The 26,722-nt window shown below is 54.8% G+C and overlaps 1 protein-coding gene and 1 long non-coding RNA gene across 8 annotated transcripts in view; one reads left to right on the top strand and one right to left on the bottom strand.

Moving 5' to 3' along the window:
- SUSD4 (sushi domain containing 4) overlaps nucleotides 1-23,178 on the bottom strand; it is a 78,246-nt gene extending 55,068 nt beyond the window's left edge. For 2 of the 7 annotated variants that reach the window (XM_082704552.1, XM_082704555.1), the window contains exons 1-2: nucleotides 23,016-23,174; nucleotides 22,411-22,587 (exon numbers count right to left, since the gene is read on the bottom strand). In XM_082704552.1, coding sequence (XP_082560678.1) covers nucleotides 22,411-22,552 — 142 coding nt within the window. In that variant the 5' untranslated portion in view covers nucleotides 22,553-22,587; nucleotides 23,016-23,174. Of the gene's footprint in view, nucleotides 1-12,758; nucleotides 12,947-22,410; nucleotides 22,588-23,015 lie in introns of those variants that run through there. The other 5 variants (XR_014304306.1, XR_014304307.1, XM_082704554.1 and 2 more) reach the window with 5 other exon arrangements.
- The window catches only part of LOC309850529, a 510,333-nt gene that overhangs the window by 385,762 nt on the left and 97,849 nt on the right, over nucleotides 1-26,722 (top strand). The gene's annotated exons all lie outside the window — the stretch shown is intronic.

Here is a 26,722-nt window from a genome sequence, read left to right as displayed (position 1 = left end):
CCCCCATCAAAGCTGCCTGCTACTGCCCTACCCGGAGTCTCAGCCTTGTGCTCCTGCCCATCCCCAGCCTGTCTCCTCTCCCTGCATACCCTGGACTCCCTGGCCCGCCGCCCTCAGCTGCCTTACGTGGCTGCGTTGGCTCCCTTTACGCCGAGAGCCCCACCATCACTGCAGCATTTCCCTTCCGTGGCCGACGTGAGCTGGCAATGCCAAGGGACCAGGGTCTCCGACAGATGCAAGGTGGTAGTGCCCTCAGCCGTGTCTCCTCAGGGCCCTTCCCCAGCAAGGAGACCTGTCCACTCCCCTGGCTGTCGTGGCAGGTGGTGCCTTCATCTCGAGACCTCCTTCCCTCTCTTGGCCTTCCTGGGGCTGCGTTCCTTGGCCCTGGGGACAGGCCAGACTGCAGGGAGCATGATTATTAGGGAATGAAAATACATCCTCTTAATATTTTCAAATTATCAGTCCCATTGCACAAACATAAATGAAACATGGTCTGTGTCCATGGAAATCCTGCTCCAGTCAAGGAGAGAGATTCACAGCCAGAGAGTCACAACATGTGAGACACACACAGCTCCATCATGGCCCTGCATTCCTCCCACACGTGTGCACATACACACGCACATGTACATCCAGGCCTCACACTCCTGACCACACACGTGCACACACAAACCACACGTGCACAGACACACCCAATCCCCACACTCCCGACCATGTGCGCACACACGCACATACATACCCAGGGCCTGCACTCTCGACTGCACATACACAAACACACACAGACGCCCTGGACTCATGACCACACATATGCACACACACACACCCAAGCCCCACACTCCTGACCATGCATGCACACAACATGCACACACACACACCCAGGCCCTGTACTCCTGACTGCACACACATGCACACACACACCCAGGCCATGCACTCTTGACTGCACACACCCATGCACACACACCAAGGCCCCATACTCGTAACCGCACACATGGAGGCACGCACACACACACACACGCACACACACACAACAGGTCCCGCAATCCTGACCACAAACACATGCACATGCACACATAGGCCCTACACTCCGGACAGCACACGGACACACACACACACACCTAGACCCTGCACTCCAGAACACACACACACACAGACACACACATACACTCAGGCCCCGCACTCCTGACCTCACGCACACACATGCACACACACCCAGGTCCTGCACTCCAGACCGCACATGCACACACACCCAGTCCTGGCACTCCTGACCACATGCACCCACACATACACGCACACATCCCTGGCCATCTACCTTCCTAACTGCCTGCCTTACAGCATCTCCCAGCTTCTATCTTGCATCAGTTATTTGCCTACAGATTTTAGCTTCTAATAAGGAAGGAGCCTCACCTGTTCTGTGGCATGTCCTAGGTTTATTAATTTAAAAGAAACATGCTAAGTCCTTCCTGTGTCCCAAGCTCTGTACCTGAGACCGAAGTTATAAAGATAAATGGAACAGTGAATTCTTAGAAGCTCCCAGTCCAGATAATGTTCAATGCAGAATCCAAGAGGTCTTAGATTAGAAAGAATTATCTTTTATTTCCGCTCGTCTCCTGGTGAAGAGCAGCGTTCCCTCTCCTCGGGAAGGCAGAAGTGATGCTAGAAGTCCCTGCGACTTTGTCGGCAGCAGAAGTCATGGGTATATTCATACCATTTTTTGTTCTCAAAATATCGTCTATGCGCATCTTTCCTTTGAAATTAGGGCACTCATTAGACCCAGTGGTAAATCTCATTTCTTGATGTGTTAATAAAGACGCACACACGTCATGTCACAGATCAGTTCTTACAAATATTTTAATAACCCTATGTCTCTGCGTTTTATGTTATACGTAAGAATGTTCTGGGGGCACCTGGCTGGCTCATTGGGTGACTGCCTTCAGCTCGGGCCATGATCCTGCAGTCCCAGAATTGAGTCCTGCGTCAGGCTCCCTGTTCAGCAGGGAGTCTGCTTCTCCCTTTGACCCTCCCCTTTCTCATGTTCTCTCTCTCTCTCTCAAATAAATAAAAGAAATCTTAAAAAAAAGAAAATTTCTATCAATGGGTCCACCACCTTCAGCAGAACGCCACAGGGAAGGACCCACAGCACAGAAGGATTTAGAATGCCTGGTCTGGTTGGATCGACAGACACACACTAAATAATTACAGCAGCTCAGCAGGCATGGCAGGGGACGTGAGCGTGGCGTTCGGAGGCACCGAGTGCAAGTCTCTGCCCTGCACAGGGAAGTCGGAGGTCTTCCCAGAAGAGACAAGGGAGCTGGGACCGGACGAAGTCAGTGCGTATAGCCATAGACCCAGGCAGGGTTCTGAGTACCTCATGTATCATATCTCTGAACCCTCCTATCAGCCCTGGAAAGCAAGCACCTTATCATTCCTCTGACAGAGTAGGACACTGCAGCCCTGAGGGGCTCACTGACTGGCCCCAACGCACACAGCAAAAATGGGCTGATCTCAGGGTTGAAGACAGGTTGTACGCTCTGGTGTTTGGCTTCTCTCGGCCGTGCGTGCTCTGCCTCCAAGATGCAGGAGGCAGTCTCAGGCTGGGGCCTGAGTGGGTGCCCGTGGCTGGTAGGCAGCTGGAGGATCCCTGCTCTTTGGTGGGGAGGGCAGCTGCTAACTCGAGTCTGGGGAGAGGTGAGGCAGAGTGAGGGTGCTCATTGGTCTGGAGGCCACACCCTGTCCCCCTCCCGCCTCTAAGAAAGGGACCAGTGGCCCCACTCTCCTCTGTGCCACGGGACCCCCACAAGGCGGGGGCAGAGAAAGGAGCTGGACTTGACTCCTGTGGAATGCCACATACAGGTTTTAAGGACAAAATCAAACTCCTAGAAAAAGTGTTAACGAGAAAACACTCTTGTCCACACGAAGGGCAGAAGGAAGCGTGTCAGGGGCTGGTGGTGCTTGGGTGCCGTGCTCGTGCCTGCACGATGGTTCCTGAGTCCTGCCGTGGCCCAGACCGCTGCACCTGCGTACACACAGCCCTTGTGGGTCTCAGCGATAATCACAGATGGTCAGGCAGTCTCCAAGCTGAGAAGCAGCATGTGAAGAACTAGGACACACCACAGGAAGAGAACTATAACCAGTCATAGCCCCAGAGAGAGGAGGAGATAGCAAATCCACACAACAAGAGAACATATCCATGCAACAAGAGCAGAGCACTATTCTAGAATAAAACTGATTAGATAAAAAAGAAGCGTTCCTAATAATTAAATTACGGCAGATAGAAAAAAACTCGACAAAAAAAAAATGGAAAAAAGTTATGGCAATCTCTCAGAAAAGGGAACAAAAAGTCCAAGAGATGGAACGTTGGGGAGAAAAGATAAGAACATTACAGGGTCAGTCTGGGAGTTTCAGTGCCCTGCTGACGTGAAATTCAGGAAGAAGAGGGGACGAAGAGGGGAGTTATCACAACCGCAACACAGAAAGGGAGGGGCAGAAGTGAGGGGCACAGCCCCCACGCCTGCTGAGCAAGAGACAGGTAACCAAACAGACCCCCAGACCACGCACGGTACTGGGAAATCTCAGGAAACCAGATATAAAGGGAAAACATGAGGCTTCTGGTGGCAGGAGGGCAGGTACACAGGAAGACTGAGAACCAGAATGACCCCAGATTCCTCAGCAACAGTTCCAGGAGGCAGAACCTCCGGGGCGATTCCTCCAAAACTCTATCAGTCACATTTGAGGTGAGGAGGGAAGACATTCAACAGTCAAATCCCAAAATAGTTACCCCTCAAACCCCCTGATTCTGGGAGCTCCTAAAACATCTGTCCCCACCAAACTCAGGGCTCATCTGAGAAATGGGAAGACAGACTCAGAAAATGGGGAGCCCAACACAGCGGGGCAGAGAGATCGCAGCAAACCTGGAGAACAGCCCCTCCAGGCCTGGGCAATGGTTGGTGGGCTCCAGGGGTAACGTCCCCAGGAAAACTGGGAGTGATCGCTCACCCAACTGACTACATTCAGCCACAGAGAGTGGGGCATCAAGACAGAATGAGGGCTCTTCTAGAGACTCAGGGAAGAATTATTATAGAAACACAGAAAATATTGCCAAAGAGAAAATTAAAACAAAACAAAACAAAACAAAACAAGGTGATGGTTAACTCCTGGGGAAAACACAAATTGTTGGAAAGGAAAGGAAAGGAAATGTCACCCACATACATGGACTCGGTAGTGAACCACACTTACAAAGTCTGCGAAGTGACTACGGTTTGAACAAAACACAAGAGGCAGCTTCCCGAGAGAAGGAAGAAAAAGAACCAGGGAAACCATCCTGCCATCTGTGTTAAAAAAAAGGAACACCAAAAACCCCATAGGTAAGGTTTATGCATCAGGAAATGTGGGAGCCAGCAGACAACTCAGAAACACTGAACATTTGGAATGAGCAGTCCATTGGCGGTGGGGAGGGTGGGTGGGAAGGGCATGCTGGATGCAGGGTACCCAGGCCCCAGACCTGGAGACCTGGGCAGACGATGATGCCACCGACGGACATGGGGAGCTTGGGGACAGAAGCACTTTGAAAGAAGAATATACTTCAGTTCAGGTAGGTTGGGGAGGCGGCGGCACAGACCATGGGCAGGTGCAGGGAGAACTCCATGGGGACAGAGGACCCCCCAGGTCTGGGTGGAAGCTGACACCTGGCTGCACTGGCTGGTGCGGGCAGACAGACGGACCAGAAGGAGGAACAACTGGTGAGTGATGCCTGGTGCCCACAGGAGGGGAGTCTCTAGGAAGAGCCATCAAGGGCCACAAAGAGCTCAAGGGCACTGAGAACAGATGACTCCACAGTGTCCGTGGGTTGGCACTCCCACATCCTCCCACGGCAACACCTCCCAGGAGAATTTCGGAGCCGTGGGGGCTGGAAGCACACTGCGGCGGGTCAAAGAGGGAGCTGGAAGTGAGGAAAGAGACTCGGTTCTGTCCCGGGCTGGCCGAGGAGGACCGCTGTGGAGGAACCTGTCCTCACACCCCGTGACTCTTGCCGTTCTGGGACGCCAGGAGCTTCATAAGCCTGAGAGCGGCACATCCGTGGGCCAAGAAATCTGTGGGCCAAACCTCACAGCCCCTAAGGCCCGCCGCCATGACCCTCGCCCAGGGCACACCTGCCCCGGGCGATGGCCCACAAGCCTCCTGCACTAATCATGCTCCCTAAGGAGGACTCCATGGTCTCAACCGGGGCTGTGGCATGCTTGTCTGCACCACAATATCATGCATCCCACAAGGAAGAAGGTACAAGAAGCCAGGCAGCCTATGCTGTCCATCGCTCCCGTTCCTGTGACAGCCCAGCTCTAGGAACTCCACCCTGCCTCTGCAATGGACAGCTCAGGCTCTAGAAACTTCTGGGAGCCTCCAAGGGGCCACTTCAGCCGACGGGGGAAAGCTGCATGATCTGCATCACCCTTGCATTGGGGAAGAGGCATGAAGGCACACGGGTGCAGAGAAGGCCTTCTGGAGGTGAGCGAGGGAATGGGAAGCTTACTCCTTCAAACCCTCACTCACGCGCAGGCCTAACGATGGCCCTGCTCTCCCAGGAGGTGAGCCCTCCAGGGGCTCTAGCAGGAAGACCTCCCCACAGGAGGTACACAAGGCCGGCTGTGACCTGCAGGTGCTCGGGGAGGGAGAGCACAAGTGAGGCAGGCCTACCTTGGGAGAGACTCCCCTGCAGGAGACTTGCTTAAATTTCCTGTCTCAGAAATGCGGAAGGACCCCAGGCAAAGACGCGCAACCTCCTCCATCTGACTCCCGTACGCAAGGCAGCCTTCTGATGGCCGCGTGTCGGTGCCTTCTGCTCTAGGAGAAGGAATGAAAGCACTGATGGCAAAGATACCCGGGTTTGATGCACACAGTCCTCCTCTCACAGCCAGCCACAATCCGGTAACTCGCAGAGATGCTGCTGTCAGTCTATACACCCAGGGGTACCTACAAGAACCACAGCTGCACTGGGCCTGCCTGTCACAGGGTCGTGTCGCCCTCCCCATCCCCGGCTACCTCCGGAACCCACCACACAGAGCCAGATGCCTGTCGGGTACTTGGCAGGCCATGGGCTCCGCCGCACTTAGCAAGCTGGATCGTGATTCAGCATCAGCGCTCCAGCCTCCACCGGAGCGGAGCAGACGCTTAAAAATAGCAGAGCTGCAGCTGCAACCACCAGCGGGGGGCTGCCAGCCCCCAGCCAAGCCCACCCTCCCCAGCCCCCCAGAGCAGTGAGCGGGGTTCCCATCAATCCCCCCAAAAATCCAGGGAACCCTGGGCAGGGAGCAGGATTCCCATCAAGCCCCCCAAGAATGCCAGAGTCCCCTGAGCAATGAGTTCACAGGTCATGAGCTGTGCAGCTGGGATTTGGAGATGGGCTCCAGGCTCTCCCTGAGTCCCACCTCGGCCCAGGGAGCCATTGGTGAATTCCCGGTCTTTAGTCTTCTCTCTGGGCCACAAACACTGATCACAATTACTGCTTCCCAGAAGAGGACTAGAAATCTGCCTTCACAGCACCAACGTGTCTCCCCACCTGTCCTTTTGTCCTCATTCTCATACACCTGCTGGGCTGTTCTACCTGTCAGAACCCAGATGTCTTGGGACCAAATTCACCATCTTCCTAAAACGAACTCTTCTCCCCGACTTTCCATTCCACATACGGACGCTCGTCACGAGAACTCCGACTGCCGCTCCTCCCTTGCTTCATGGCATCTTTTTGGCTTCCTGTCCTCTCCGCCCCAGCCACCGGTGTCCAACACAGCCAGACCATTTTCCAGAGCAGCTCTTCCCAGCCTCGGGCCCAGGGCTGAGCTGGGCTGCGCCCCTCCGCGTGGTTCCGCCCGGTGCATGGGCCGGGGTCAGCGGCACCCCTAGTGTCTGCCCTCTGGACGCCAATCCCAGTCACGGCAACCGCTGTGTCTTAGACAGCGTCCAACACCTGAGGACAGATATGCTGTAAAGCATGGCTCAAACATGCTGCTCCTTTCAGGGCCCCACAAGGGCTCGCCGAGGGCTTCCCGAGGAGTTCTTGGGAAGGAAACAGTGTTCAGGGTATTATGCTTCTGGTTCGTCATTTCCTTCCTCTGGGGTTTTGGGCTTAACCGCCCTCAGGCTGGCAAGTCCCTCAAAGGCTCTGGGGCTGAGTGCCCCAGCAGGGAGGCCGTGGGGCCACGGGCCAGGATGGGACCCCAGCCCCACCACCCTAGCCCACCTGTCTCCCAGTACTGCAGTTTGAGGGTCTGAAAATGGAGATGAACACAGTACCTGAGTCACAGGGTTAAACGAATTAATATGTGGAAAGCACGTAAACCATGCATAAAGCAGCCAACCACTACACGCTGGCCTATGGCCACCATGTCACCATCGTCATGCTCACCATCCTGGCAATGCTTCGTGTCTCTTACCTACATGTCTCCAAAACACACTCGCAGTTCAGGCCAGAGTGAGGCCCCCCTGAGCAGCACCAAGCCTCACACTTTGCCCAGGGACAGCGCTGCCTTGGTCCCCTGCCCTCCACCTGTGTTTCTACTCCTGGACCCCATGGTGCTGCCTGCACTCAACACAGACCTTCCCCATCACTGTGGCAGGAGACAGAATTACCTCCCGTCAAACTGCGTCCCAACCCCCGGGGGATGGAATCCCAGCTCGAGGTCCCAGGGAAAGCCGGTGATGGTGCCTGGTGCACAGTGAGTCTTTGGTGATTCTCATGGGAATGCTCTTCCCAATACTGTGATAACTCTTCGTAGACGGGTATCCCAAGGCAGAGCTGGACACTTGTGCTAATGTACTCTCCTAAAAGTACAGGGTGAGGACAGGTTTCAAACTCTCGGTTCTTATGTGCAAGGTCAGAAGCATGGCAAGACCACGGCTCTGCTGGTGTAGTGTGTGCAGAGTTCATTCATTTTCTCCCAGAAATCAGCAATTGCTTCATCACAGTTCAGCCTTGGTATTGGCTTTAATGACTTATCCATGGTCAGGAGAGTGAAACCCCATGGACTGTGCTCGGGACCGTGACTTTCCAACATGACGGGTTCCCCACGACACCTGCTCCCTGGTCTCAGCGTGAACAGGTCTGGCTCGGGAACCGTGTTCACTGGGAGCTGTCATTTCTTCACTCAGGCCTCGGGACCCATCACCCCGTGTGTTGGGAAACCCTGGTAGCGCCACCAACCACATTCCCCACACCCTCAGAAAGGGACCTGCCATGCCAGCTGTGGGCAGCTGACTGCCAGTGCCCCACAACCCAGCCTCAGGGGGCTGGACCCTCAGGCCCCAGGGGACAGACCTGGCACAGGGACAGATGAGGACACATGGGGCAGACGGATCCTCCACGGGGTGAAGAACAGCTGCATAGTAAAGTCTGCAAGAAAGTACCAGCTTATCCGAGTACCCCCCAACCATGAATGTGTCCAAGGGAAATTTAAGGGAGGACAGAGTTGCTCGTGAATGCACAAAGTCTAAAACCCAAGATGTGAGGGAAAGCACCTGCCCAAGGCAGGCTGAAGAGGATTTGTGGAGAATGAGAAGCACAGGAGGTACAGATGGCTCACAGCCGCGGAGCTCGCATGCTGGCCCAGACACCGCTGTAAGTGCTTTTCCACATGTGACCTCGTCTAAGCCAGAGAACCCCTGGGAGGTAGCCACCGTTACAGCCCCCACCTATCTGCAGGAAGGCAAGTGACATCACAGGGAAGCCTTCAGGGAGAGGAAATCAGAGTCCCCATCCTGGCTCCACTGCCAACCTGCTGGGAGACCCCCAGTCCACCTGCTCAGCGGTGATTAATCCCCCCTCCAAGGTCCCTGCAGCATGGGTGCATGTCCAAGGCCCATGCTGGGTAGGCCACGGGTCTGAATGAGCAAGACATTTACTATGTTTCTAATAGCCATCATGAAAAACAAAAACAAAAACACGGTTTCTCCTATGCCATGAAGCTATCCGTTTATAACAATAGCAGATAATCATACTTAGAAAGGCCATAATACTTCAATGTGTCGTAATGACGTGCTGAATTACAGAGATAACTAAGACAGAAGCATCATTTTTGCCATTTATTGGAATATTTCTCACTCTACCCCCATTTTCACGGGGGGAGAAATAAAGATGACTATTTCCCACATGTGACTTTCCAGACAACGCAGGCCTTGGGTCCTGCCTGTTGTTCATCTCTGACTCCCACCCTGGCTGGCCCAGAGCCTCGCACATCAGAACGACTCAGAATATTCTTGCTCAGCAAATGATCTCTGCCTCTTCGAGGCTTACTTATTGTTTTACTATTTAGAGTGACAGCAGTCTTTCTAAATTGCGGCGTGTGCCACATCCAGGGGAGCGAGGGGTTTAACCGCGCGGCGACTCCAAAGGCACCTGCCCATCCCGGTGAGCCCGGCCTCTCTACCCAAAGGTCCCCAGCACATTCTGGTCCCCAGCCCAGGCGTTTAAGTCCAAAACTTCAAAAACAAGGAAACCCTAAGTATGAGAAACAATTTCCCAAGCCCCTGGCCACCGTGTCCTCCCTTGCCTGAGCAAGGGCCCTGAGCAGTTGGCCCTGAGCCTGGGATGTTCTGGACTCTTTTCGGGTAACAAATACATGTGAGGCTCCTCACGCCAGTCTGCACACACCCATGCGCCGGAGTGGGGTCACCCACGTCTGGAAGCTAGAATGCGGGTGGAGACAGAGGGCTCCCAGGAGGCAGTGAGTAGACGGGGTGACTGTGGGGAGCCCGACCTCAGCTGGCCTGGCCACCGCCCACCCCATCGGCCTGGAGGAGGCCCCTGAAGAGCTCAGGCACCGCCACCACACCCGGACCCACAGGTCGGTCAGAAGCCCTGTGCGCTTCAACTCGGAATGTTGGAAGGAGGAGGGGGAGGAACAAAGGAAACGTCCGACTGGGAGAGGAGAAACTGCCCCGGGAAAGATAAATTCAAAGCGACTTAAAATGCAATCAGAGCTAACCTCCTATTACTGTAGGTATTAACCCATCACTACTCCGCAGGCCCACTCCAGCAGTAATTCAATGTTTACCTGACCTAAGCCAGACGTGGCCCACTTGGTGGCCCGGGGACCCACTTGCAATTGATTGTTTTAGGGGCCAGCAGCTGTAATCAAATACTGGGAGTGTCTAGCAGTTGGCTGATGAGGTTAGAGCAAACATTACGGCCTGTAATTTGGGAAACTGCACATGTGAGCTTCCGGATCATCCCCGGGCCCCACATCAGTGTCTCCAGGTTCTGTCTAGAGCAAACCGCGGGGAACGTTCAGGGAATGACTTAAGAAAACACACGAATTGGAAAACAGCAGATTGTTAACACCCCCCTTCTCTCTCTCGCTCTCTCTCTCACACACACACACACACACACACGCACATTTGCACACATGCCACTCTTCCTTCAGAGCTCAGCTCTGGGATCACCTCCTCCTGGAAGCCTTCTCTGCTCTCCCCTGAGCTCTGAGGCCTCACAGTACCCCTTCATCAAAATTCGCACTGGTCTGCCTCAGGTACCTGCCAAGGGCTGACTTCTGTCCCCGCTTACCCCCAGACTCATATGTTGAAGCCCAAATCCCCCTGAGCGACTGGAGGAGGTGACTGAGCTTAACAGAGGTCATGAGGGTGGAGCCCTGAGCCACTATGGCTGGTGTCCTTGTGAGAAGGGACTCCGGGGAGCTCCCTCTCCCCACTCCCTCTACCCACCACACACGGCAGGAATGGCCACTTGGGGCCCCAGCAAGAAGGCGGCCATCTGCATGGACCTCGCTGGCCCCTGACCTCTGATGTCCAGCCTCCAGAACTGTAAGAACATGAAGTGCTGTCGTTTAAGCCACAGGTCTGTGGACTGCCCACACCTGACGCCAGGTCCTCTCCCCCATGTCTCGTCTGAGCTCCTAAAGCAGGACTTACACACAGTAAGCACTTACTAAGTTCCTTTGGTTAGGAGTAACCATGCAACGGGAGGCAGGCAGAGGCTGGCAAGACCACCTCAGTTCCTCACCCACAGCAGCTCAAAGCCCTGCTTGAATCCGGCGGGCTACAGTGAGGAAAATCTCGGGCACTTCATGGCTGCATTGGCCGAGGGCAGGACAGGGTTGAAGACCAAACCAGTGTCCTTCTTGCCAGTGACACAGGCATCCAAAGCCAAAGGGAAGGAAGAGTCAGAAGTAAAAATTCTCGATTCAACAGTATCTCTTAATCCCATGGTCTCAGATCTTGGCTGCCAAACCACTAAGGAGCCTATTGACCCGCCGACCAGCCACGAGGCCAGAACAGACTCCGTCCCTCTGTGCTTCCAGAGCTCAGGAGAGCCAGCCCGCCTGGAGCCCACCCTGGAAAAGGAACCTAACATTCCCTGCAGAGGCCCAATGCCAGGGCTGCCCTTGGTCCCAGTGCACAACACTGCTCAGGAGAAACCGTTACAATGTTTCTAGAACACACAGAGTGCAGTTGGGTCAAGAGTCAGTGGGATCCTGGCATGGTAAGTGAAGATGCTAGGCGCAGCAACCACAGACTGGCACTGGACACGGACAAAGCCCTTGGTGACTCCTGGATCCAAACACAACCCCCTGCCCCCCGTGTCCCACTGGCCCAGTGCCTCCAGCAGCTGAGGTGGTGCCTGGGATAAAGGGAGACAGAGGGGGCATGTGGAGGAACCCCTCCCCTGCTGCAGACTCTGAGCACTATGGTAAATCACTGCCCCCACATGTGTGCAAATTCCCCTCCCCGAGGCTTGTGCGAGCATGAAAATGGCCCTGAGCCCAGGGACGACTGCAGGTGCGTCCCTCCTGCGGGCTCGAGGACCTTCTCCATCCGCAGACAGGACTCCTCCCCCGGTCCACCCATGGCAGGGCCCAAGCAGGAGCACCCCCCACCCCGCCTGAGCTCTCCCAAGGTCAGGCCCCACACGCGGAGGGCGCTTCCATGCCGTGCCCTGACACACCCCAGGCCCCGAGGAGGGAGCTCTCCTTCCAGGCCGACAGTCATCCCGCTGTGTCTTGTGTTTATAAAGCTTCTGTCCCCTGACCTGCCTCCTCCATGTGCCCCCTCTGCCCCCAAGAAGTGCAGAGGAACAGCCCACCACCCCAATTGCCCATGAAGAAACCAAAGCCTGGAGAGGTCAAGTGACTTGCTGATTCAGAGGTGACAGCACTGGTCACAGGGTGTGGGTGACAGAGGGGTCGCTCAATGAAGACTTACTGAAAGCCCATGAGGACTGAGTCTTTGAAGGACTGAAAGCTGGGGCTGCCAAAGGGTGGAGCACACAGCACCCAGCACCTGGGAGCTGAGAGGAGGCCCCGCCCCCACCACTGCACTCACATATACGCGCCCCTGCACGCAGCGCCCAGCGCCCCCGCCACCACGCTGACGCAAACACACATGCCTGTAGGGAGCACACAGCGCCCACCCCCGGCCCCACCACCACACTCATGCACATGCCCCCCTGCGCGGAGCACATACATAGTGCCCCCGCCCCGACCACCATGCTCACGCACCCCTACACTGAGCAAACAGCACCACCGCCCCCGCCACTGCACTCCCATACACACACACCCCTGCACCAAGCACAAAGCGCCCCCGCCCCAACCACCACGCTCATGTGCATCCCTGCACCATGTCCCCAGAAGGGAGGGCTTGCCGACCTCCAGCTCTGCACTCCCCACCAAGGCTCTGCTGCAGTGGAGACCCCGCACCTGTGCACAGGTGGGCTGCCTGTCCTGCCCATCCTGCCCTCCCTTCCAGCCCATTGGCACACATACCCATAATCCAAGGTGCTCAAACATCACCCAGAAAATGACATAAGAATCAATCTCCAGGCCCCAAGACGTTAGGAGCCACCAATAGCCGGGATGAGCTCCTTGGTGGTGGTTGTACTGCCTACACTGGCTATGAGCAAATGCCACCAGCTCCTCCTCTTCCCTCCTCCCCCTCTCCTCCTCCTCCCTGCTCTTCCCCCTCCTCCCAGCTCCACCTCTTCCCCAATCTCCTCCCCCTCCTCCCTGCTCCTCCCCCACCTCTCCCACACTCCTCCTCCACCTCTTCCTCTTCCTCTGCACTGGAGAGTGTGGGAGCTGCCCGGGCTCCACCCTCCAATCCTCTTCTCCGCTCAGACAGCTGCCCTGGCAGCCCCTCCACGCAGTTCGGGTCTCTGTCCCCCGCACATGCTGGGCAGATGGCTACTGAAAGGATGTCCTACAGGCAGTGGCAGCCTCCTCCTGATCAGCAGGGCTTCACCTGCGTCACTGCACATGACCCAGCCTGACCACCAGCAGCTCGTCTCTGTCCATCTCCACCCATGGCCAGCCTTCCTTGATATCCACCTATTGGGGCGCATAGGTTAAAGCCTCTGCCTTCAGCTCAGGTCATGATCCCAGGGTCCTGGGATCGAGCCCTGCATCAGGCTCTCTGCTCAGCAGGGAGCCTGCTTCCCCCTCTCCCTGCCTCCTCTCTGCCTACTTGTGATCTCGGTCAAATAAATTTTTTTTAAAAAAGTCTTGACACGCACCTGTTCCCCTCTGCTCAGAGCCCTCCCAGAATCGTTCCTGGGCCCATGGAAAGCTTCCTGACTGGCCGCACTAGAGTACATCCGGAGGGCAGGGCTCTGTCCTTTCCCCATTGTGTCCTCCCCCCGAGTCACCCCTACCCCGGAACACAATAAAGACAATGAGTGGAGATCTCTCCACCTCCCCTCCATCCCTCACCTCGATAAAAATATCCCTTCCTAAAGCAAAGATCCAATCACACCCCACCCCAAACACAGGCATTGTGGGCTCGCAGTGCCTCTGCAGGAGTGCCGCCTGCAGGTCCCACCTGTCTGTCCCGCTTCCTTCCTGTGTCTCTTCCCCATCTACCTGCCCTGGGCAGGTGTCATTGCAGTACATTTTCAGCACAGACGACTCCTCTTCCAGGGCTCAGGGCTCAACACCTTCCCTCCCTGGAAAACATCCTCACTGCTCAACACTCAGCTGGACGGTTGTCTGTGGGAGCCTTCTCCGCTCCTCCCCCCGTTCCCAGGGTCTCTGCCATGAAGCTTCACTGCGAACCCACTCTCCATGGTGGGAGGCTCTGTAAGCCCGCGCAGCCAGCAGAGCAAGCTTCTGTGACTGATCTGTGGGCCATGGCTTGGATCCCGCCAACACTGACACTTCTGTGAACACAGTGGATCCCCACAGCATCCCTGGGAGGCAGAAGCACCACTGTTCCTGTTTCACAGGTCGTAATAGGGGGCCCTCCCCTAGCCAGATGGTGGCCATGACAGGAACACGGGCTTCCTGCGCTTTCTCCAGCTCTCAGCCTCGTACCCTCATGACAAGCAAACGAGCCCCTCTCCTCCACAGAGCAGTGGTGTCAATGCAAGGGTGACAGGAACAATCCAAGTCCCCCATCACCATACAAAGGGGAAAGTCTGGGCAAGGCTTTGATGTCCACACAGCAATTCAGAAGCTCCACAGCAAACCGCGAGGGTGACCTAAACACAGAGCCATCGCGCACATGCTGTCATAGCAGCACTGAATGTACACATGCGTCTCCTGAACGAAAATGCTAAAATGCATCATAACCTCAGGTCTGACACTGGGACTCTGCATCAGGTGACAGCTGGGGGCTCATTGAAGGACTGGGAGCCCCTCTCAGGGTTAACCCCCTGTCAATCACATTCCTGCAAGACAAGTTTGTTTCTCACCAGGACAGGACCAGCGTCTTCTAAGTTGGAGGGATCAGGGAAGTCCGAGGGATACTCCACACATGAGGCTCTAAATTGGGAAGCCAGCCAGATCTGTCCCAATGTCGGACATGCACAGATGTGAAAGGACCCACCGAGAGAATGGATTTTCTTTCTTTCTGAAGAGAACTTCCCTGTTCCTGACTCACTGGTGTCATCACACACATCTCTCAGAAATGCAGTCAGACCAAAGAAAAGAAGATCTGTGTTTTGTTACTGTGAGGAAAAAGAATATGGTACCTGAGTGACCTTCCCCATTCAGCTCTGCTCCCACGCTGGTCATTCCAGGAGATAAAAGTCACCGATTTCAAACAGAAACATCAGACAACCACGTCAAACCTTCAAACCTTCACTTCCAAAGATCTTACTCATCCTCCCTCTTGCAAAGCTCAATTTATTGGGATAATGATGAATGATCATTGATCAAGTTTACGGGCTCTGCAGCCTCCCTCCCTTCTGAGAACAAAAGTCCGTTCCTAGAGCCCAGGACTGTGCGTGGCCGGTGCACACGTGGTCTGCCCGCAACCTGCCCGCAGCCACCCTCCCTGGGGCCCGCGGGGCCCTCCCTCCAGAGTGCAGTCACAGAGGCTCCACAGCTAATGTGCTCCCAAGTGCGCTGTCATTTCCAAATAACGTCAGGAATTATTTTGTTTTATCTCTCTGATGTTCCCAGTTTACCTTGCTGCAGATTAATAAAGCAATTACAATACTCTCAATTAAGAAGCCATTTTAAAACACACTCTTAATTCCACTTTGTGAGCAACTTGATTATCTGTTTGTTTTCCTTCTTAAGTGGCTAATTCCTTCTGTCTTACGGAAGGAAGCAATCTTTTCCACAATGCAGAAGAAATGTTGGGACCAAATCCTTCCCTAAAACTGAGTGCCTTGGCCTCGGACCATCAGATGAGTCTTCCTGCACAGCAAACAGCAGTCTCCATTTCCATCAGCTACCAAACCCTGTTGTCACCTCAGAGTTAACCCTCCGGCGGGGACGTCTCCTCACTTATGTGACCCTAGGGCACAGTTACCCTTCTACGCTTCCATTGATACTAACTCCATTATCATCTGCATCACACAATGGGGTACACAGGTGGCCCAGCTGGGCCCACAGGACTCAGAGGAAAGTCTTGACCCACAGGCCTGGCTCCTAACCTGCATTGTCTATTCTGTACACCTTAGGAGATCCACCTTGCTGAAGATGTTTCTTCAAATTGAAGGAAAAAAAAAAAAGAGGAGAGGGGGAATCAAAATATCATTTTAACCCGGTTGTCAAGAAAATCAGAGGCGGGGTAAGGTTCGTGTGAAAACACGCGCACACAACACAGTAATCACCCATTAACAGAAGCTTTCACTGGTGCTTGGCCTTGTCACAGGGAGAAGGGCCTCACCAAGGAGGACCAGGAGAGACAATAAGCAGAAGGTGGGATGAGGAACAGCCGCCTGCAGAGTCCCAGACTCCCTGGGCCCCCGCTGTGCCCCTCGGCAAGGCTGAGCCAGACCAGTGCTGTGCCCCTTACCCGCCTCCTCGCTCTTTGGCTGCAGAGCTGCCCAGGGCGGGGGGAAGGGGGCGGGCGTTGGGTGTTCATGGCTTCTGGCTGCTTCCCTTCCTCCCTTCAGAGCTCCAGGCTCAGGTACTCCAGCCTTCACTTTGTCTTGATTGTGGGGTCCCGTGTGGTAGATTTGCTTGGATCTTTTGCCCTCTCCAGTTACAAGAACTCCTTTAATATCAGGGCAGGAAGGACCAAAGTCCCTAAATGTTCAGTAACTGTGGCTTACAAAGGAATGCTCACCTTGAAATACAATTTTTTTTAAAAAATGCATCTAGCGATAGGGATTTCCACGCCTACAGGAAAAGCTTGCAGTCAAACCAATAATTTGGGTCGCTGTGCCTCACTCACCAGCTGGGCAACACCGAGTGACTGTTGATCTTCCGTGCCTCAGTTTCCTTGTCTGTAAAGTAAGGGTCAGCGGCTGCCAGCCTCAGTCAGGGGCCACGGGGATCCAGTAGGCTATGACACGCGATCACTGAACACAGCCCGTGTTCAGGAGGTCCAAGGAGGAGTCTGAGATCGAAACGACCCTCAGGGTCCCAGCGTGTCGCACACTGACTGATGATTCACTCACCTACCCAACCCTCAGGTAGTGGCCAGCCCCAAACTCTGCCCCGTCTGTTTCCAGTCGTCCCTGCGTGGCAACAGGTGAATAGCTCATCCTTGTGAGAATGCAACAGGAAATTGATGAAACGGCATATCTGAGACAGGAGTTTATGTATTTGGTGTATCTGCCCTAAATGCTGTGGTCGGTTTTGGTGAAATGCGAATGGAAACAAATTAGAAAGGCGCTTTTTCTTCCTCTTCTTTCCCTGAAGGCAGAGAAGGATCCCAATGGTCCATTTAGATGTACCGTTGCTACGTATAGTTATTCCGGTTGTCAAACACCAAATGGACTTGCAAGATAAGACAAGGACAGAGAAAAGTAGCCTGAGAAAAATCGCCTTTCTCATCACTAACAATAAATAAAACTAAGTTTTATAGTGAATTTAAGATATATGTGGGGAAAAAATCATTTGACACAAGCATTTTGCATCTGAGCTTTTGAGAAGAAACCAGTCCTCACTTGCCAGGTTCCCCGGGGAGCAGGACTGCGGCCCCTCGCTGTGCATCCCCAGGGCATACAGCAGGCACTCACGAAAGACCAGGGCATAGAGGTGAGACAGAGAACCAGCTTTACGGCAAGGTCAAAACCCATCACATTCCTGCAATCACAGACTCAAACAGAGACAGCAACGTGGCAAGGACTGAGCCAGGGAGAAGGTGCGCACCTGCCCAAAGCCACGTGGCTATAGCGGCAGAGGCTGGACTTGACGGCGACTCTGTGAAGACCACGGCCCCTCGTGCCGCAGCAGATCTTCCCGGCCAAAGGGCAAGTCTCCCGGCCTTTTGGAAGCTTTTGAAATTTGCCTCCAACGCCAGGGGCAGAGACCGTGGGTGCTTTTCTTTGCATATCCAATCAATATTTACAGGAGAGAGATCTTCACCTGTGCTCTTCACTACCCCACAGGAATGAGAGAATCGTGGACTCCCTCTCCACCTCACCACTCAGGCCTCTGAGCGGAGAGATTTGCCGCCTGCTGCAGGAAATCCTTCTCATGTCTCCAAAAGCTCTCAGATTCCACCTTGTGGATAAATCGAAAGAGTTTCCATGCTGTTCCCATGTATTAAGGTGGCCTTTGGCTGAAGACACATACTTTGTAGCTTGAGAAGTTGGGACTCAGGCTTACAGATCCAGCACACTTTGAAACCATGACTTTTAGACACCACGTTGCATGAAAAGCTCCCACTCTGCCAGGTGAGAAAACCTTCTCAATGAGACTCCAAGGAGAGAGTGGCATCTCGGAATCAGTAGCCGAGAAAACGTGCGTCCCCCACTGCAAGCACGCAGCCCAATGCCACAGCCACAGCAAGAACTCAAGAAGCCCCATTCCCCGCACTGGGGCCATAACTCTGACACATGGAGAGGGCAGCTGGGGGTGGGGGGAGAGCCCCAGGTCAGGGATTTGCAAGCAGAAACAGGAAACTAAGCACAGCTCAACAGTATCACACACCTGCCCTAAACCCCTCAGCAAGTGCTCACAGCCTGCAGCGAGACGTTCAGAATCCTCACCGGTCTCCGAAGATCCGTACAACAGGGTTCCAACCCACTTGCCCTCCTTACCATCCTGGCTTCCCACAGGTGTGCTATTCCAGATCAGTCCTGCTCTCCTGGCTCCCCACAGGTGTGCCTTTCTAGATCACCCCTGTTCTCCTGGCTCCCCACAGATCTGCTGTTCTGGGTCAGCCCAAACTTCCTGACTCCCCACAGGTCTGCTGTTCTAGATCAACCTGACCCTCCTGGCTCCCCACAGGTACACTGTTCTAGATCAGCCCTGCTCTCCTGGCTCCCTGCAGGTCTGCTGTTCTAAATCAGCCTCACCCTCCTGAATCCCCATGGGTGTGTTGTTCTAGATCAGCCCTGCTCTCCTGGCTTCCCGTGGATCTGCTGTTCTAGGTCAACCTTACTCTCCCTGAACAGGCAAGCAAGTGACTGCCCCCCACACTTTTGCACAAGGTGTCTCTCCCTTTGCAGCACTCCAACATCTCTCCCTCAGACCTCAGCCTAAGGCCCACCTCTGCTCTAGAACCTTTCTTGATTTCACCTCCAACCTTTTAGGCCACCTCCAAGTAGAAGTGGCCTTGATAGTCATGAATCTAGCACTTTAGTGATCACTGGGAGTCATTATTTTCTAAACAATGTGGCAATAATGTGGGGCTCCTTTCTGCTGTCAGCCAGCATCAGCTGAGCCTGTCCTGGGTGTCATGTGCTGTGTTGAGTGCCTGAGACACAGACATGACTAAAGTCCGGGTTCCTGCCTTCAGTGGGCATCCGGTCCAGCGGATGAGACTGCTTGATGAGAGAGGGTTACACTTGGCACAGTGAGAGCCCAGGTGAGGGGCAGCCCAGTGACCACGGAAATATGAACGAGACTATGGCACTTAAAGTTGTTTTGAACAAGTGAAACTTGTTCATTGGACAAAAGAATATAGAGTAGGAGAGCGTTGCTCTAGGTAAAAGAACATTGTACACATCAGTGCTTGGCACAGGGTATGGATAGGAACTTGGGATTTTTTGAATGAATAAAACAAGGGCCTGGAAGATTCTGGCATATCCACTTTCACTTACTACGTGCTACATGGTTTCCAGCCACACACCAAACCCAGAAGCAAGGCAGCACCATGCCTGGTTTACAGATGAGGATGCTGGGCTTCCAAGGTCTAGGCCCCAAAGCTATGGAGTCGCAGGGCTCTGCCTGCATTCCTGACAGCACAGGGATGGGCTAATGAATCTGCCTTCAGGAATGGACTTACAGAGCAAACTCTGAGCCCTCTTCCCTGCAGGTAAACACCCAGCAGGTCTCTGCAGGGACAGAAGCAGCTGAAACCACACTCCGCGCAGACTCTGGGGACAGCAGGTCCTCTGTCTCCCTGCAAACTAACTGTTAGTCCTCTAAGCATATTTGGTCTTCGTGGCCCCAATTGCAGGTCCTTTTCCCTAACTTACAAAAGACAACCGGGAAAGAGCCACCCAAAAGTCACCTCTAGCCAACACAGGCTCATGGATTCTCTCCTAGGACTCAGAGACCTGAAGTGAGTCTCCCTCTCCAGAACAAAGCGGCTTTTTTGTGACAGAGTTCTTTCCCCCCTTCCTCTGATTATCTCCTCAATTTCTCTCTGTCTAGTTTGGGCTTTTTCTGTATTATGTGCACTGGACACATATTTCTTCCTCCCAGCTCAGACTCATACCTTACTATTGTGCTGTTTTTTTTTTTCTTTCCCAGTGAAAGTCATCAAAAATGAAAGTCCACATTTTAGAACACTATCTATTAAACATGCACCTTTTTGATTAACAAACAAACAAACAAACAAAGGAAAGAACTCTGGGAGGGCTGGTTTCCTGCTCTGGACACCATGGGAAGATTAGGAGTTCTCTGCTCCCCGCTAGGCCCTTGCATTTGGTAACTGGGAGTGATTCTGGGGTAAGAAACAACACGTTCAAAGACGCCTCAGTCTAAAGCACCGCTCCTCAGCGGGATCTTTGAACTATTAGCCACGCATCACCTGAGAGCTTGCCGGAAATGTGGAATCTCCCCCACCCCAGAACAACTGAACGAGAGCCTGCCTTTCAGTAGGATTCCAGGTGACGGAACACACAGCAAAGCCTTGGAGGCACAGGTCTAGAATTAAGGGATTTGTTTTCATTACCATCCTGGAGCCTCCACCTGAGTTTCTGCCCTGGAAAAGAAGTCTCTGAATGCTGTACTCCACAGAACACCCCCCACCCTGTCCACCTGAGCTGTTTATCCATAGAGGAATTGTGAAACGATAAATACTCCCCCAGAAATCATTCTCGCAGCCTCAAGGAGTGCAACGTGGAACAGAGGTGGTGGCTATCCTTTCTGCAGCGTGTGAGTGCTGAGAAGGAACAGCTAACCCTTCCTCCCTGCTTCTCCTTCAAGGCCTGGAGGATGGTGCTTGAGGTCTTCTCCCTCCCAAGAGGGGATAAAGGACTAATGTGAGCCCAGGGGGCTGGGCCGTGCCCTGAGCTCTGAGATCCTTCAGGAGAATCTCTGTGGACACGAACAGCAGAACCAGGAGCACAGCCCAGTCTGAGAAGCTCACACATCCAGTAACAGTGGACAAGAGAACCCCAACGATCCGTCACCTATGCGGAAGAAATGGATGGAGGAGATGGAAGGATGGCATGGACCTGGTTGGAGGGGTCGAAGCTAGAACCGGGAGGAAGCGATGAAGGAAGGAGGAGGCCCAGCCCCATTTGTGCCCTCCTGCCCATGCTCCCACACACCCCTGAAGCAGAGCTAACTCTGGAGCAGCACAGAGGGGCCAACCAGAGCCCCTCAGACGGCACAGTGGCTGGCCTGACCTCCCATTTGACCATGTCCTCTGTGAAAAGGACACCTACCTCAGACACATTTCTATAGAACTAAGAGCACCCAAAAGTCACCCCCTGTTAGAAAACCAAAGAAAGCCAAAATGGGTCCCTAGGATGAAGCAAGTATCCGCTCACTAATCCTGAGACGTGCACGCCCCAAAAGCTCCCCCATGCTCCAGACGTCCAGATCTTTCCGCACAATGCCTGAGACCTGGATTCCTCTGCTGTCCCTCCCCACCCCCCTTTACTAGTTTTCCACTCATGTCTCTCCTTGTTCACCTTCACTCTCAGAAACAGCAACATTTTAAATGGGAAATGGCTTATTCATAGCAATCAATACCTGCTTTTCCAACAATTATCACTTATTTATATATGAACAGTAGTTCAGCTGGGAAACATAGGAGTCTGCCCTTTCACAGGGGCACATGAGCAAGCTCTCTCAGAAATCCGGAAGGGACAGCAATCAGCTCCCAAATGCAGCCAGGACTCCCTCCCTCCCTCTCCTCCACCAAGGCAGACAGAGCTCCCTCCCCCAGATCCCAAAACACAGAGGGTCAGCCACGGATGGGGACCAAGGCTCTGCATTTTCTTTCAGCCAGCTCCCACTTCCCACGGATGCACTCGACTGCATTCCCCTGTAAATCAGACATGGAGATACAAAGCCATCCCCCAGAAGCACCCCTGACGGGACCCTCTGTGCCTCCCCCCCCCCCCCCCCCCCGGCCCCCATACACCCGCACAGCAGTGCAGGAACTCAGCACCTCCAGAGGTAAGAGAAAGTGAACTTCCCGACAGACCCGTCCCTCTGCCAGACTAGCCTGTTCCTCAGACCTTTCAAACTCACAAGGAGGAGGGGGGGGGGGTGTTGGCAACTTGCCCCGGATTCTATCTGACAGCTGACACCTGGTCCCTGTCCTCTGAGGGTTCTGACACCAGGCACAGGCCCACAAACGCGCGCTCAGCACAGAAGTGCCCTCTCCCCGTCTCTGGCTCGCCCGCGGCCCAAGTGAGGGTAATGGGCCCGCTCATTTTGCCCCATTCGGAGGAGCCTGGCTGCGGGCCGCTGGGCAGCTCCAGGCACCATGGGGCTGTGCATGCACCCTGGGCGCGCCGCGCGCAGGCATCGGAGAAACGCCGGGGGTCCCGGCGGAGGGTGGTCTCCTGCTGGCGCCCACCCCCACGCCGCGGACCCTGCGGTCACTCACCGCCCGTAAGCTGTGCGGGGCCGAAGCACAGAGCCAGCTGGATCCACAGGACCACGGCCAGCAGCCTGCGAGGGGGCGGCGGCTGCTGCTGCTGCTGCTCCAGAAATCCGTCTCCCGGGCTCGGGTTCATTCCATGATGCATCTTTCGTCCACGCACCGCATCCGGCTCACAGGCGCCTGCAATCAGGAGCGGACGCGGCGGTGCCTGAGCCGCGGGGCCGCGGGGCAGCGGGGCCTCCCCTCCTCCATCCCCCTCCCTGCGGGAACCCCCCTCCCGGCCCCCACTGGCATCACCTCCCACCCCCCTACCCGGCGCGCGCAACCCGCGGCAGCGCCGCCGGGCGCCGCGCGGGTGGACGGCGGGGGAGGGGCGGCCGGGCCGGGATTGCGTGGGGACCTCGGCCGCTAAGTCCGCAGCATCCCCGCGTCTCCTGCTGGACCCGCACTTTTGCCCGGGCCTATGCATTGTCACTCTCGGGCACCACGCGGAGCGGCAGCGGGTCCCCGCGCGACCTACCCCACCGCCCGGCTCTCGGTCCTGCCCCGAGGTCGCGGGGGGTCCCGGCGCGGCGGCCCCTCCCTGGCCCGCGGGCTCCCGCGCTTACCTGCGGGGCTCCTCTGGCAGCTTCCTTCCCGCCTCCGCCGCCTCCCCGCGCCGCTCCGACCCGCATCTGTGCGCGACCTCTGCCGCAGCCGCCGCGCGAGCCAGACGGAAGCCTCGGCGGCGCCCGCCCCCCGCCCGCGCCCCCCCTCCGGCTCCCGGGGCGCTCCGGCGCGGGGGGGGTGGGGACGCCGGCCCGGCCGCGCGCCCGCCACCTGAGCTCGAGGACGCGGCTGCGCGGACGGCGGCGGGGGCGCGCGGCAGGCGGGGGCGCGTACGGGCACGCGGTCTGCCGCCGAAGCCTGGCCGCGAGGGGCGGGGCCGCCACGGCACCGCGACCAATCAGAATCCCGCGCGCCTGCACCTGCCTGCCCCGCGGCCGGGCGGCCTCCAACCCAGGCGGCGCGCCCGCGACAGGTCAGCCCTCGGTCCCCGCGAAGGTTCCGCGCGTCCCTTTGGGGCCCGAGTGGCGACCGAAGCGGCTGAGACTCTCCCCATCCCAGGGCATCCCGGCGTTGGCGACCGAAGCGGCTGAGACTCTCCCCATCCCAGGGCATCCCGGCGTTTGCCCTTCAGGATCCGCGGGTACTCCGATCCGAGGCCTGTGCCTTGGAACTGCCCTGGCTTCTCCCAGGGTCTGCGCCGCTTGCGCGGGTGTCCCGCGGGGGGCCTGTGCGGGGTGGGGGTGCGATCCTTGCAGCTGGAGAAGCCTGGGTACCCGGGAAAGGGAGGCCTCTGGAGGGGTGGGGCCTCAACCCGAGGGGTTCGGGTGTTGGCTCCCAGTCCTCAGGGGGTACCACGTGGTTCTTGGAGCACAACCCGGCACCCGCATAGGGGTGGCCCACTCCCCCGACCCCTTTCTCCTCCGCCCACCATTCCGCCCGAGGCTGGTCTCCCTCTAGTTGAAGGGTGAACTAAGGAGGTGGTGCAGGCAGGCGGCAATTCACTTCCGGGGGCTCCCCGTTACCCGCTGCAGTTTGCGCCCTGAAAACTATTTTCCTGATACCACCAGCAAACCATCCCGATTCTATTGGGTTTGTATTTATTTATTTGTTTAGGCTTTATCAAATTGAGATGGCCGCTTTGCACACCATAGGTTTGAGACTTTGGCACAAGTTAATTCCTGCTAATACGGTCTCACTTTGGGGTTTCTGGAAACTGAGTTGGGCACCATTCCACATTTCAGAGGTCCTATAACTGACCTCTGCCGTTTGAATATTTACTCCATTTTTTTCCCCTCAGTAAGCCATCAAATCAGCAAAGCTGAGAAATATTTGACCATGCACGTTTTTACCGTAGTAAGAGGTCTACATGTATGTATGTATATACTACTGAACTCTGTTCTTCAACCAATGCGCAACCCATTTGTACAGACACCATCAGGATCAAAAGGAACACACACGTTTTTCTGTCCAAACACGGGATCTAGGCTGGAGTACCCTGACATTTCTAATAAGCGGTCATTCCGCCTCATGGAATACTTCCTGAGGGAGCCTGGTACATTTGCCAACACCTCTCTTAGAAAAGCCTCTCCAGCAAATATAGTTTCTGACCCACACATGATGCAACTGAGAAGTTATTCTGAATAATTTGCTTCTGTTCATGCAACATAAGAAAAACAAACATTAGGGTGGCCACCGCAACACCCCAGCTGTGAGTTTTCTACAGGACCTTTTGTGTTGGTCTGCTAAAACAGCCCTAACCACGTAGCCCTTGCGGGGTCATGACCAAGACAGGTCTATCTTCTCAGTTTTGGAGGCCAGCCACTCAAGATCAAGGTGTCAGCACGTTTGGTTTCTCCTGAGGCCTGTCTCCCCAGCATGAGGGGAGTGGCTTTGTGCCCATGTCACTGACTGACCACAGTGCAGTGGCCCGACTTCAACTCTGCGGTCCCTGTGCTATTTTCCCTCACTTTTCCCTTCCATCCCCCAGCCTCTCCTTGCCCACTATGAGACATTTTTCAAAACTTAGTGAATCTCTTTTGGGGGGAAAAATTATGATTTCACTTTCAGTGGCCAGCAGTATTTCCCTCAGGATGTGTTAGTTGAGCACCAGCTGTGAACAGGATGAGAAAGTGATCACAGAACACAAAACGTCTGTGCCCTTTGAGAACTTACGTTCTGGTGAAGGAAGACACACTAAGCCAACAAAGGAAAGCACTGGGTCTGTCTGGAGCTGTTAAGTGCTGGGCAGAATAATAAATATGTAATATGATAGATATATAATAAATATAAATCATAAATTGGGGAATGGGTGGAGGAGGGATGGAGGTGAAGTCCAGGCTAAGTCAGTGTAATGAAGCGATCCAGTACACAGTCACTTGGACTGGTTACTCTTCTCTCTCGGCAACTCTGCTCCACGGTCACTCAGGTGCCCGGATACCTTCTGCATCGTTGCTCTGCCCTCCCCCTAAGATAACGTCTTCGTGCATATAGCTGTAGCCGGATCCCTGGCATGTCCAGGTTCCAGCCTGAGGAAAGTGGTCAAGAAGGGAAGCCTAAGGCCAACATTTCCTTCCAGGGGAGTGAGTTACACCAGTCACTCACGGGAACCTGCTCACGAGGCTGTACCTGCTTGCAAGGGAAGTGGAGAAGGTCGTCTTCATCAGGCAACCAGGTGACCAGAAAGCAGAGAGGGGCCTGGTGTGGTCAGGGGGAGCTTCCAGTCCATCCCATGTTCTTTGTGAGGAAAGAGGTGGGATTTTTTTTTTAAATAAACAGGGGAGCTGGGGGTACTTTCAAGGGAAGACCTGGAAGAAGTAAAGGAGTGAGCCATACAGTTTTCTGACAGGAAAGAGACACATGCAGGAAACAGGAGGGACATCGGGGGGGGGGGGGTGACAGGGAGACCAGAGACGAAGGTCAGAGAAGTCACCTGACCAAGGAGGCCTCTGGCAAGAGAAGCCACAGGAGATCTGCGAGCAGGAGTCTTGAACAAGAAGGGGCTATAAGACCTAATGTCCAGCATCAGGCTGACCGACGCACCCCACCACTCCACGCCCTGTGGTCCCTTCTGCCTCCTTCCTGCATCATCTCAGAGCCCCAAGGCTCAACCCTCACCACAAGACACCACCTCCAAGAGATGGACCACCGGTTTTCCAACCCTTCATGACTGCACGTGGCACAGACTGTGACAGGGGCTTGCCTGCCCATGCCTCTGACTAGATCATGAGTTCTCAGTGCAAGAACTGTGCTCACCTTCTCACAAAACAAACTGAGGGTTGCTGGGGGGAGAGGGTTTGGGAGAAGGGGGTTGGGATTATGGACATTGGGGAGGGTATGTGCTTCGGTGAGTGCTGTAAAGTGTGTAAACCTGGCGATTCACAGACCTGTACCCCTGGGGATAAAAATATATTATATGTTTATAAAAATTATTAAAAATTTAAAATTAAAAAAAGTAAATAAAGAGACTGTCTTTTTCCATTGGGGGAAAAAAAAAAAAAAGAACTGTGCTCACCTGTTTGGTCCACCTGTGGCTGAGTACATAGCTGGGACCCCAGTAGAGAAATCAGAACTTGTCTTCCCGAATTATTTAAGTACTATTAGAAGGAAAAAGGACTGTGCCCACCAAGCTCTCCCTGACATTGAAAACCAGAGCCTGGAGCCCATTGACCTGCCTTCTCTCTGAGTTTCCTGAATCCTGCACCTCCAGGGAAATGTACATCCAACCACAACCCATGAAAAAGCTCAGAACATGCTAGAACATTAACCT

The sequence above is a fragment of the Mustela nivalis genome (genome assembly GCF_964662115.1).
Source record: "Mustela nivalis genome assembly, chromosome: 16".
NCBI lineage: Eukaryota > Metazoa > Chordata > Mammalia > Carnivora > Mustelidae > Mustela > Mustela nivalis.
The sequence above is the reverse complement of the archived record's forward strand: the minus strand, read 5'-3'. Positions and strand labels throughout refer to the sequence as shown.